Below are 13,393 nucleotides of genomic sequence, written 5' to 3' on the forward strand. Positions count from 1 at the left end.
AGTCATACTCAAGATTTATGATAGCCATACTCAGATTCCTTTTAAAATAATGTTTTAAAAAAGTGGTTACTCCAAAAACCAAATTCGGTAAGGAGTGCAGGTGGTGCACACAGACACCAGAACACGGGGACACAGAGTACGGCAAGCCAGGGGCTCTGTGGCCATTCAGGAAACCCCTCCTCCTGCCACGGGGACCACACAGTCTAACCCAAATGACCAATCCAATCCCAGGAACCAGGAGGACAGAGAGGGTGTGGGCAGGACTCCCACAGCCCTGCCTTAGGGTGGCTGGCTTTCAGAGGCTGAAAGGAGAGGCCAGTGGACACAGCACAGGTGATCAGCACCCAAGGCAGAAGCTCAGGAAAGATGCCAGAGCAGTGGCCAGAGACCCAGCCACAGAGGCTCAGGGCTGCCAGAGAGGCCACATGGCAGGGTGCGCCCTCCCCAGCGGTCACAGGAAATTGTGACAGGGCAGCGCGAAGCAGGGGAGCAAGGCTTACACCAGCCGCGCACTGTGTGCTTGCCACACGCCATGACATATTCGCTCTTCTGGTTTTTACCAGGAACCACTTCAAATTTGATGGATGTGTCACCCATTCCATGGTTTCTTTAAGAAAAAACAGAGACAACAGGTGACATCAGCTGCGAAGGGAGGAAAGAACTTCAGAAAAGCCCCTGAAAGGCTCTTTGATGAAGACCATGCCAACCCTTTCCCCAAACCACTTCTCAGCAGAGGAGGACAGTCTTCATGCCAGATCTGATCTCATGGACTCTGACTGACCACCAGGCACAAGGGGCCTCTGTGCACACACTGAAAACCTGTCAGCCCAGTCTTTCACAGCACCTCTTAAGCCAGGATAAATGGCTAATGAAGACACTGGGCACTAAAAGAGAAGCCCCCATGACCCCTCTCAGGAGGGGAAGCACCCACCCTACCTTTTAAGGCACTCGTGGAGGATCTGATAGGGAGACAACAGTCCGGCCTTGCTGGTCAGCTCGTAGACACGTGAGTCCTCAATACTGATGTGGTTAAAATACTACAAAACAAGGAAGCCACTCCTAAGTGCTGGACGCGCAGGGCTGCTCCCCATGCTGTCTGCTTTCCCCAGAAGTTCCCTGTCCTCTTTACTGCCTCAAGGAGCAGGTCATAGCCCCACCACACTGTCCAGTTGCCCCCTGGGACGGGACGAGCAGTGCTCTACTAGGGTGGGGAGAACATGCTGCAACAGAGCCTGGTGCTGCCTGGGAGCCCTTTCTGAATCTAAGTGCGATCAGACACTTAGAAATCTAAAGACAGACAACCTTAGGAGAAAAAATGTGGAGATCTTCATAAGATTATAGAAGAGACACACTAAGTCAGACAAAAGCAGTGTATTCTAAAAAAGGGCAAGCCTCCCGAAAGCTACAAAAGGCCTGGCTGGCTCCCGTTTCAAACAAAGTCACCCATCCTGGCTCTGAAACCAATCACTAGTGAGACACCACATAACCCTTATGTTAGGAGGAAAAGGGGAAGTTCTGCACAACAGAGACAGGCGGCAGCCAGGAAGTGGTTGTGACCCCATTAAGGCTTGGGCCTCTGCTGAGCCACCCCAGTGAAGGGAGGCCATGGCCTACCCTCTCAGCATAGCCCACCTCCCTGTTGGGGACCACTGGACTTTGGGGCTGCTGTAACAAGGTACCACAAAGTGGGTGGCTTATTTTCTCACAATTCTGGAGGCCAAAAGTCCAAAACAAGTCAGTAGGCCACATTCCCTCTGAAAACTCAAGGAGATCCTTCCTTGGCTTTCCTGGGTACTAAGAGCCCCACACTTTCCTTGGCTTGTGGCAGCACCGCTCCCATCTCCGCATGGCCCTTTCTCCACCTCCCTCCCTTTTCTTATAAGAACATTAACACTGCTTCTCTGGGCAGGGAGACAGGGGTTCCTCTCCCACCACCAGCAGACTCCATGTGACAGAGTCGAAAAAAGCAAGGCACTATTTCTGAAGAGAACTCCTGATTCTGATAAGCTGAAAATCTCCCTGCTCCCATTTGGCTATTGTCTTCCAACAGGTCCCCACAAGATACCTCCACTTTCAAGTGTCCATATCAGCGGGGATCGGTTTCCAGGGAAAGTTATTCACCAAGATATCAAGCCCAGGCCCCATCCTCAGTGGTTGGCCAGGTAGCCAAACCATCAGTGGTGGCTGGCGCTCTCACTCAGCCTATGAGCACTAGTCTCTAACCAGCAGCCAGCACCTGGGCTATGGACCAGGCTGATCAGGTAGAAAACAACTGTGTGCTAAGGATCCTCCCTGAGAGAGCCAAGGCACACACACACAGCTGGGGAACACCCACTCAGAAGCCCAAAGACACCCAAGAGCCGCTGGCAAAGGCCCACGCCACAATTACCCGTACCAGGTGCCATAGCCACATGTGGCTGATGGTTAACCTGTGAGGGACATATAGGAAATGCAGCACAAAGGGCAAAAATGACCCACTGACAATGGTATGGAAGAGGCCTTGCACAGAAGCCTATGCCCAACAGACACTGAAGGACCATGAGGGAGCACCATGGACAGCCCAGCACCCATAAATTCAACAATTCAGAGAAAATGGACTAATTCCTTGAAAAATGCAAACTACCCAAATTGCCCTTTTCAAGAAGCTGAATTCGTAGTTCTAACTTTCCTGCAGAGAAGACTCCACATGCAGATGGCTTGATTGGTGACAACTGCCAAACATGTAAGGGGCGGGGGACACAATTCTAGACAACCTTCCAAAAAAACCTCAAGAGAAGAACAATTGCCAATTCATTTTATGATGTTAGTAGTATCCTGTTATTAATACCTGACAAAGAGAATCTGATATCCCTCAATGAACACACGTGTAAAAATCCTAAACAGAGCATTAGCAATACACAACCAGTAACAAATATAAACAAATATATGCCATGCCCAAGGAGGACTTATCCCAGGAATGCAGTTTTTAAATAAATCAACCAAATTCACTCTATCAACCTATTAAAGAGGAAAAGGCCTATCATATCAAAAGCTGCAGAAAGGGCCATCTGACAAACAGCCAATACCCTTTCATGATAAGAACACTCAACAAACCCAGAATAGAAGAACCTGTCCTGAAACAGATAGAGGGCACCAACAAAAAACTGACACCTAACATCACAATCTGTGGTCAGAGGCTGGATCACTGCCGCCTAAGATCGGAAACAAGACTAGGATGGCCACTCTCCCCACTGCTACTCACCATGTAATGGAGCTTTTAGCCAGAGCAGCAAACCAAGAAAAAGAAACAAAAGGCACCCAGATTGGAAAGGAAGAAATTCAACCAACTTTTAATCAGTCAGCCTACTCTGTACACAGAATTCCAAAGAAATCTACAGAAAAAGTACTAGAATAATACAGTTAGTGAAGATGCAAGATACAAAGTCAACATACAGACAGTAAATTCCATCTCTCTACAGTAGCAATCCAGAGTCAGGACTGAAACCAACAGTTCCCAAACACATATGAAACACTTCTGGCTAAATCCAAGAAAATGAAAGCAAGATCTGAACACTGGAGATGACCCAGCAACAATAAAATGACATGGAAGAAAACCTCAATACATGGGGAGACACACTGGGCTTGTGAGCCGAAAGACTCCATACTGTTAGGAAATACATTCTCCCCAAATTTATCTATAGATGTAACACAATTCCAATCAGAATCTCAACAGAACTTTCCATACTGACATACTACTTCTATATGTAAGGGCAAAGGAGCATGGTATGGAAGTCCTTTTGAAAAAGAACAAAGTCGGAGGGTTCACAATCTGATTTCAAGAATTCACGTCACTGGGGCACCTGGATGGCGCAGTCAGTTACGCATCTGATTCTTGGTCTCAGCTCAGGTGGGGATCTCAAGGTCGTGAGACTGAGCCCTGCATTGGGCTCCCCACTCAGTGAGAAATCTGCTTGGGATACTATACCCTCTGCCCTGTCACACTCGCTCTCTCTCAAATAAATCTATCTTTAAAAAAAAAAACAAGAATTCATCTCATTAAGAAGGTGTGGCATTGAAGGGACAGACACACAGACCAAAGAGATAGAACCAAATGCAGAGACAGACCCACACACACATACATGCTGCTCCCACAGATAGGCAAAGGCATCCAGTTGAAAACACATCTACTGTACTGCCCAGGAGAGCCATCTTGGGTGTTTACTTAACTACGCTCACAGGGAATCCTGACAGCCTCGTAGCAACACTAAACACCCAAAACTGGAAATGTGTTCAACACCCCTCAATCAAGGAAGAACACACCCAGCACTGCCCTACAGTAGGCAGTCAGCAGCAAAAACAACCCAACCATAGACACAGGCACCAACAGAGACGAATCCTACATGCATCACTAAGCTGGAGCCTGGTTCTCAGTGGGACTCCACTGATAAGACATTTGGGAATTGGCTAACCTAGGAAGACAGCTCAATGCCTAGCAGGGTGAAAAGAGAGAATTCTGACTACAAAAGGACAGTTCAAGAGAATTGGGAGGGGGAGAAGATTTGAAAATGTTCTGTCTTGATTGTGCTGTGGGTTACGTGATAAAATGAAAGGCATGGCTCAAAACTCACAAATGTCTACCCAAAAGTGCATTTTACTCTCTATAAATTAAGAAGTAAATTGGGAGGGGGGGGGGGACCAAAAAGGCAAAACCAACAGGTCACTAATACCTAAATTCTAGAACAACCATGAACCAACCAGAACCCACAACTATCTAAAAAGCAGTAATATACTGAGAAAAAAAAAAAAATCACCCCAGGTCTTACGAGTGGGTACAGTGCCATTTCTGGTCCTGTGTTTTCGCCTTTTTTTTTTTTTTTTTTAAAGATTATATTAATTTGTTTGACAGAGAGAGACGCAGCAAGAGAGGGAACACAAGCAGAGCAAAGAGGGAGAATCAGGCTCTCCATGTAGAAGAGAGCCTGATGCGGAGCTCGATCACAGGATCCTGAGATCATGACCAGAGCCAAAGGCAGAAGCTTAAAGATTGAGCCACCCAGGCACTCTGTTTCAGCTTTTTTTTTCTTTTTTCTTTTATTTCTTTTTGTTGGGGTGGGGGGGCATTTATTTTATTTTATTTTATTTTTATTTTTTATAAACATATATTTTTATCCCCAGGGGTACAGATCTGTGAATCGCCAGGTTTACACACTTCACAGACTTTTTTTTTTTTTTTAAGATTTTATTTATTTCTTTGAGAGAGAGAGAGAACATGAGAGGGAGAAGCAGACTCTCTGCCAAGCAGGAGCCCGATGTGCGACTGGATCCTGGGACTCCAGGATCATGACCTGAGCCGAAGGCAATTGCTTAACCAACTGAGCCACCAGGTACCCCTGTTTTTGCCTTTTTAATCAACACCAAGCACATCCTGCCCACACAGCAGCTCTCACACTCTGGATGTTCTATACATCCATGCCACCACTGTGTGTTAACTTCCTCCACTGCACCTCAAGTACAGGAGGACACAGAACTCCCAAAGAACCAAGGCCCTCCAGACCACCTTGGCATCCTACCGTCCCCTCGCCCCCTGGAGTCCACGTAAGAAGGGAATGCTGCCCCTACAGCCCCAGCTCTGGCACCAAACCTCCACAGAGGCATCATGGGAAAGAGGGGCCACCACCTACGAGATACTCACAAGGATATGACAAAAACACCGTCACAGTTTTTAGGAGCAAGACAGCAAAATCAGGGGCACCTGGGTGGCTCAGTGGGTTAAGCCTCTGCCTTTGGCTCAGGTCATGATCCCAGGGTCCTGGGATCGAGCCCCACATCGGGCTCTCTGCACTGCAGGGAGCCTGCTTCCTCCTCTCTCTCTGCCTACTTGTGATCTCTGTCAGATAAATAAAGAAAAAAATCTTTTTTTTTTTTTTAAAGATTTTATTTATTTATTTGAGACAGAGACAGTGAGAGAGAACATGAGCAAGGAGAAGGTCAGAGAGAGAAGCAGACTCCCCATGGAGCTGGGAGCCCGATGCGGGACTCGATCCCGTGACTCCGGGATCATGACCTGAGCCGAAGGCAGTCGTCCAACCAACTGAGCCACCCAGGCGTCCCAATAAAGAAAAAATCTTAAAAAAAAAAAACAGCAAAATCAGTCAGGATTGAGCTGCTCTAATACATCCAACCTGACAGAAAAGCTACTTTCTTCTCTGACAAATTTTAAAACAAGAGAAAAATACAAATGTGTATGTGTGCACACATATACAACTAAATTCTAAGTGTGAAAAAACTTCTCCAGAGAATGAGGACAATTTTGGTCACTGGACACATATTTGGATCCTTGTATCCAGTTCCTGGCATGGAGCTCCTAAAACCCTTAGTATTTCCTCAGAGATATGTGTATCTTTTGTTCTTCAAATGAGCCCCTCTGGCCCTCACCTGAGTTTATGCTAATGAGGAGACTAAGGGGGCTTGGTGGGGACCCTAGATAGTTTCATGATGGGAACTTCATGATCGGACTGGTCACCAGAAAGATGAAACACAATTAAGGACCTGTTCGTTTGGCTGTCCATTTGTATCCTTTATAATAAACCAGTAAACAAAAAGTTTTTCCCTGAGTTCTGAGAACAGTCTAAAAAAGCTCAAATTCAGGGCACCTGAGTGGCTCAGTGGGCTAACCCTCCACCTTTGGCTCAGGTCACGATCTCAGGGTCCTGGAATGGAGCCCTGCATTGGGCTCTCTGCTCTGCAGGGAGCCTGCTTCTCCCTCTCTCTCTGCCTGCCTCTCCTCCTGCTTCTGATCTCTGTCTGTCAAATAAATAAATAAAATCTTAATAAATAAATAAATAAGCTCTAATTCAAGCAAATTAATGTACCTGAGGGAAGTCATGAATCTGTAGTTGGCTGGACAATGTGGGTGGCCTGGGCACCCCACTGGTGGCCGGAGTGTGAAGTGTACAGTCTTCTGGTACTGAGCCAACTCCACGTAGACCGTGTGAGAACTGACCAGAGTTGCACATCCCTTGCTGATGTCAGAGAATTGGGAGAACTGACAAGATAAAGCCCCTTGTGTGAATAAGGGAACTTTTACCTGGGATTTCCAAGCTGCCCATGTGGCCTCCTCCACCTAGGGAAACCTTTCTCAGGCTATTTTCTGATGTCACTTCTGGAAAGATCCCTCACCTTCCAGAAAAGCCCCCAGAGTACAGGACCAGAACCTGAACCTTACTACAATCCACACAGTCCGAGGCACAAATTCCAGAAACCCACAGCATCTGTCCCACAGATGCCTCGGGCAAATTCAAGGAAAAGGGTGCAGCCACAATGACCTTGCAGACTGAGGGCAGGAAGAAGGTGGAGGATCAAAGAACAGAGCACAAAGACTGCCAGCTCGTCAATGTCAAAGCCATGCACCTCCAAAAAAGAAGAGGTAAGTAACCCCAGGCCTCTGATCTCCAGGTGTGAGGCAGTGACAGGGTTGATGGTACAGCTTAGGGAGAGCCTGCAGCCCACCAGGTGCACATCCCACTGCATGGCCACTATGAGGAGGCCACAATGCAGGTGGTAGGCTGCAAAGGGCAGCTGGGCCATAGCAGGGAACTGGACACTGTGCAACACACATATACTTCCAAGGCTCTAGGAGCCACAGAACACACCCTGGGTCCCTGTGCTGGCCAGACTGAAACCCGGAAGTCCCTGCTTAGGGAACTACAATGGTACCAAACATGAAAGTGAACCATAGCCAGAGACACCAGAGACTTTCAGATTAAAAACTGGACTTAACTGCTTATTCATTCAACCACCAACCAAGCAAGATGGTGGTATCGTAAAGGCTACAACATGAAAGATAGATTGTCTTGGATGTTATCTTGAAACCAGCCATTCCTAACCCTTGCTCTACTAACCCTGGAAAATTTTCCATTATCGCAACAAGTCAAAAATTTCTGAAGTCAACTGTCATTTACTGAGATACTTAAAAGTTTTACCACAATAATAGCCACAGACAAGTAGATGTGGGTCCTATAAGACCTCCCATTACCCCACCGCCATCCACCCATCCCCTGCTCCCCACTGGGGTTCAACAGTGGAGCCTGCTCAGAGAAGCTGCTGAGACAAAGTAAAGTTCCATCCTCCAAAAAGGCTGCTGGAGCCACACATGCCCTGCCGGCCTAGGCCAGGCTGACTCCCGGCACCGGAAGGGCAATTACCCTTCCCGTTTCTGCTACCCTGTATCAGAGTGCCGAGCAAGCTATATAGCCCAGGCATCATCAACTGCAACAACCAGTCCTAAGGGCCTTAGCGGGCTGTGGGCAGGGGCCCAAGTACCAGGCTCTCCAACATGCCCTGGAAGCCTCCCTGAACACCGCTGTCCCACAGCTGGGTTCTTCAGACCTAGACTTGAAGATGTGAGGCTTTTCTGGAGGACCTAGTCCTTTTGAGATGGTCTCTGGGGATTAGGGTCTGCAACCTCTCTGTGGTCCATCTATGACAATAAAGCAAAGAATATAGACGTCTGACTGCCACAGACACTGCCGTATTTTATAATAGTATCAGTCTAAAACAAAGACAACAATCTAAGGAACATTTATTCAAGAAAAATGACTGGATCTTGGCAAGACAATGAGTTTTGTAGCATTTTAACTTGGCCCATTCCTGTCTCCTCTTCCCAGCTCTATAGTAGCCTTAGGAACCAGCAACCCCAGAGCCACTAAAGAAGGCAGGATGTTTCCCCAATACTCCGACCCCAGAGAACCATCACTATCTGGCCCAGGTGGCAGGGCTACAGAAAAGCCCCATTTTAAAACCTGCCTTTGTGTGATCCAACTAAGAGCTCACTCCATGAAAATACCCCAACTTCCCAGGAAATCTGTCAAAAATAATCAGTGACAACTATTTTCTACTGCAACTGTATGAGGCTGGAATACCAGCTGGCAAGCAAGAGGCAGGTCAGAAAACATAAAAGGGAATGTAGAGAATGAGAAAGATGCCCATTAAGGGACTTTGAAAAGCTCTAACTTGCCTGGGGATCTAGGTGGCCACGCACATGCCCAGGAGACCCAAGAAAGCCCAAATTTCTCACCCAACTGATCTGGAAGCTCCGTGCAAGTGGGAAGTAAAGGCTAATACACAGTTATCAACTACTAGAGCATTAAAGGTGACCCCAACATGCATAAAAAGTCCCCTGGCAAAGGAGACTTACTGGTTTACGTCAAGAAATATCTGATCTGGATTTCACAGAATAGACTGGAAAAGTCACTGTTATGGGCTGAAATATATCTTCACACAAATTCATATATTCATAAATTCATATACTGAAATCCTAACTCTGAGTATGCCATTATGTGACCTTTTCTGCAGCCTTATAGATAATCAAGTTAAAATCAGATTATTAGGGTGGGCCCTAAATTCAATATAAAGAGGAGATTTGGAAACACACACACACAGCCTCTTAGTTATCTCCAACAACTATCTCCAAATGAAGGAAAGAGGCCTGAAAGAGATCCTTCCCTCCCAGCACCCAGAAGGAACCAACCCTGCTGACACTTGCAGATGTCAATTGTGAGGCAAAAAATTTGTCTAAATCACCCAGGTTGTGATATGTTGTTATGCCAATGTTAGCAAACTAACAAAATCACTAATAAGTCAACAGCAGCAAAACAACAAATCTTGAGAAGGGGTGGTAATCTGATATCTAGAGTTGCCACATTATTTTAAATGTCCCAGATTTCAACAAAAGAAATCATGAGATAGGAAATGAAACACAAATGTATATGCCCTACGAGATGCAGGAAAGCAGTCAATATAAACCATCCCTGAGGAAACCAGACTTTAATAGCTATAATAAATATGCTCAAAAAAAAAAAAAGCATGTATAAAGAATTAGTGATTAGAAGAAACCACAAGAACAATATCTCACCAAACAGAGTATCAATAAAGACATAGAAATTATAGGGGCGCCTGGGTGGCTCAGTGGGTTAAAGCACTGCCTTCAGCTTGGGTCATGATCTCAAGGGTCCTGGGATCAAGCCCCACATCGGGCTCTTTGCTCAGCAGGAAGCCTGCTTCCTCCTCTCTCTCTCTCTCTCTGCCTGCCTCTCTGCCTACTTGTGATCTCTGTCTGTCAAATAAATAAATAAAATCTTAAAAAAAAAAAAAAAAAAGACATAGAAATTATAAAAAATTCACCAGAGGGTTCAAAAGCAGATTCGGTCAGAAGAAAGATCAATAAACTTAAGATAGGCAAACTGAAGGCATGTCTGGGTGGCTCAAACAGTTAAGCTTCTGACCCTCAAACTCAGGGTCATGAGTTCAAGCCCCCACACTAGTTGGGCTCCATGCTAGGTAGGCATGGAGCCTACTTGAAGGAAAAGGGGAAAAAAAAAGGCAAATAAAAAATATCCAGTCTGAGGAACATTTGAAAAAAAAAAAAAAAAGAAAGAAAAAGACCAGTGACTATGATGTCTGTGTGTCTAAGACTGGTGAGATACTGTGGGAGTGTACCAGCTTACCTATAATGGGAGTCCCAGAAAGAGAGGAGAAATAAAAGAGCAAAAAAATATATGTGAGGAAACAACGTCTCTAACTTCCCAAAGATAAAAAACATTACATATTCAAGAAGTCCAACAAATTCCAAAAATGAAAGCTAAAGAAATCTATACCTAGATATCCCTGTCAAAGGCCAAAGAGAAAACCTTGGAAACAGTAAGAGAGAAACAATTCATCAATAATGTGACTCTAAGTAAGATGAACAGCTGACTTCTCATTGGTTGTAGAGGCCAGAAGGCAGTAGGATGACATAGTCCCACCATGAAGAAAAGAATGTCAACCAAGAATTCGGTAACAAAACTATGCTTTTAAAAAGGGAATCGTGGGCGCCTGGGTGGCTCAGTGGGTTAAGCCTCTGCTTTCGGCTCAGGTCATGATCTCAGGGTTCTGGGATGGAGCCCTGTGTCGGGCTCTCTGCACAGCAGGTAGCCTGCTTCCCCTCCCTCTCTGCCTATTGCTCTGCCTACTTGTGATCTCTGTCTGTCGAATAAATAAAAATCTTAAAAAAAAAAAAAAAAAAGGGAACCGTTACAACATTCTCAGATCAATAAAAAGTGAAAGAATCTACTGCTAGTAGACCTGTCCTCCAAGAAATACTAAAAGCCTTCCCTCTGAAATAAAAGGAACACTACAGACTGTTAACAAACTGAGGGCACTACAGAAAGTAAAGGTAACTACAGTAAATAAAAGACAGTGTAAACACATATTTTAACTCTTTGTTCTACCTTAATTAAAAGACAACTACATAGGGGCGCCTAGGTGGCTCAGTGGGTTAAGCCTCTGCCTTCGGCTCAGGTCATGATCCCAGGGTCCTGGGATCTAGCCCCGCATCGGGCTCTCTGCTCAGCAGGGAGCCTGCTTCCCCCACCCCTCTCTCTCTGCCTGCCTCTCTGCCTACTTGTGATCTCTCTCTCTCTCAAATAAATAAATAAAATCTTTTTTTAAAATTTTATTTATTTATTTGACAGAGAGAAATCACAAGTAGATGGAGAGGCAGGCAGAGAGAGAGAGAGAGGGAAGCAGGCTCCCTGCCGAGCAGAGAGCCCGATGCGGGACTTGATCCCAGGACCCTGAGATCATGACCCGAGCCGAAGGCAGCGGCTTAACCCACTGAGCCACCCAGGCACCCCTAAATAAATAAAATCTTTAAAAAAAAAAGACAACTACATAAAGCAATAATTATAAATCCATGTTTAAGACACACAATATACGGAGAGATATCATTTGTGACAGTGAAAGCACAAATATGGGTGTCAGCAGAGCTATAGAGGAGCAAAGTTTTTGCATATGATTGAAGGTGGCAATAGTCCAAACCAGATTGTTTTCAGTTTAAATGTGACTGAAATGTGGTTAGGTCAACCACTGAGAAAAGAACTGAAGTATTTAAGGCAAAGAAAGCAGTAATGGAGGAACTGAGGAACAAAAAGACATAGAACAGAAAGCAAACAATGTAATGGCATACATCAATTCTACCTTATCAGTAATTACATTTCAATGGACTAAGTACCCAACCCCACTGAAAAAACAATAACAGAAACAAAAAAAAAGTCAATAAACTGAAATTAAAAGGGGTGCCTGGCTGGCTCACTCAGTGGGACATAGGACTCTTGATCTCAGGTGATTTTTAGTTCAAGCCCCACGCTAGGTGCAGAGATTACTTAAAAAAAAAAAAAAAAAAATCTTAAAAAAAAAAAAAATCTTTTGGGGCGCCTGGGTGGCTCCGTCAGTTAAGCGTCCAACTCTTCATTTTGGGGCAGGTCATGGTCTCATGGGTGGTGGGATGAATGGAGCAGGGTAGCTCCACACTCAGTGAGAAGTCTGCATAGGGATTTTCTCTCCCTCTGATACTTCTCCCACTCTCATTCACACTCTCTCTCAAATAAATTAATTCTTTAAAAATAAAATAAAATGAGGGGTGCCTGGGTGGCTCAGTGGGTTAAAGCCTCTGCCTTCGGTTCAGGTCATGATCCCAGGGTCCTCGGATCAACCCCCGTGCCAGGCTCTCTGCTCAGTGGGGTACCTGTTTCCCTTCCTCTCTCTCTGCCTGCCTCTCTGTCTACTTGTGATCTCTGTCAAATAAATAAAATCTTTTAAAAAAAAAGTAAAATTAAATAAAATGAATCTTCCAAAAAAAAAATTGCTCTGGTAGGTCCTCTGATCAAAAGACAGAGACTGATAGAAGGATAAACACAAAACCCAATTATATGCGGTCTATAAGACATGTTTAGATTCAAAGTTACAAAGAGGCTTAAAAGGTATAAAGAGGGAAAACACATATCACGCAGAGTAATTTAGGGAGTAGGAGTGACTATCAGATAAAACTGACTCTAAGATAAAAACTGTTACTAGAAATAAAGGATACTTAAAAACGGCAAAGGGCCCATTGATCAAGATGACATAACTATTATAAACATTAAACAGAACTGACTTCTAGTTTCAACACTTGTGACACCAAGTGAGTGGGCTTCCACACCGGGCAGCTCTACCACTAACTGCCAGGAGCTGCAGCAGACTCCACAGCTTGAGGGCTCAGACCCACAAGACTGTTGCCACCACTTGACTTCAAGTCCACGTTGTCACCTGTGCTTCTGACTGAGCAACTGCACAATGCCAGTTCCCAACCCTTCCTCAGCTTCAATAATTTCCCAGACAGCTCACAGAGAACTGGTTTATTACAAAAGGATAGGGCTCAGGAACACCCAATGGAAAAGATAAATACGGCAAAGTATATACGGCCATCTTTTTAGCACCTCAATGTGTTCACCAACCCAGAAGCTCTCTGAACCCCTCAGTTTTTTGTTTTTATTTTTGTTTTTTAAGGAAGGCTTTACTACACAGGCACAACTGATTACATCATTGGCCATTACTGATC

The 13,393-nt window shown here is 45.2% G+C and overlaps 1 protein-coding gene across 2 annotated transcripts in view; it reads right to left on the reverse strand.

Annotated features, from left to right (window-relative positions):
* The window catches only part of DGCR8 (DGCR8 microprocessor complex subunit), a 36,420-nt gene that overhangs the window by 4,896 nt on the left and 18,131 nt on the right, over positions 1-13,393 (reverse strand). For both annotated transcript variants that reach the window (XM_082697475.1, XM_082697476.1), the window contains 2 exons: positions 937-1,037; positions 501-607 (listed from right to left, as the gene is read on the reverse strand). In XM_082697475.1, the coding sequence (XP_082553601.1) occupies positions 501-607; positions 937-1,037 (208 nt within the window). The remainder of the gene's footprint in view (positions 1-500; positions 608-936; positions 1,038-13,393) is intronic.

The sequence above is a fragment of the Mustela nivalis genome, assembly GCF_964662115.1.
Source record: "Mustela nivalis genome assembly, chromosome: 14".
In the NCBI taxonomy this organism is placed as follows: Eukaryota; Metazoa; Chordata; class Mammalia; order Carnivora; family Mustelidae; genus Mustela; species Mustela nivalis.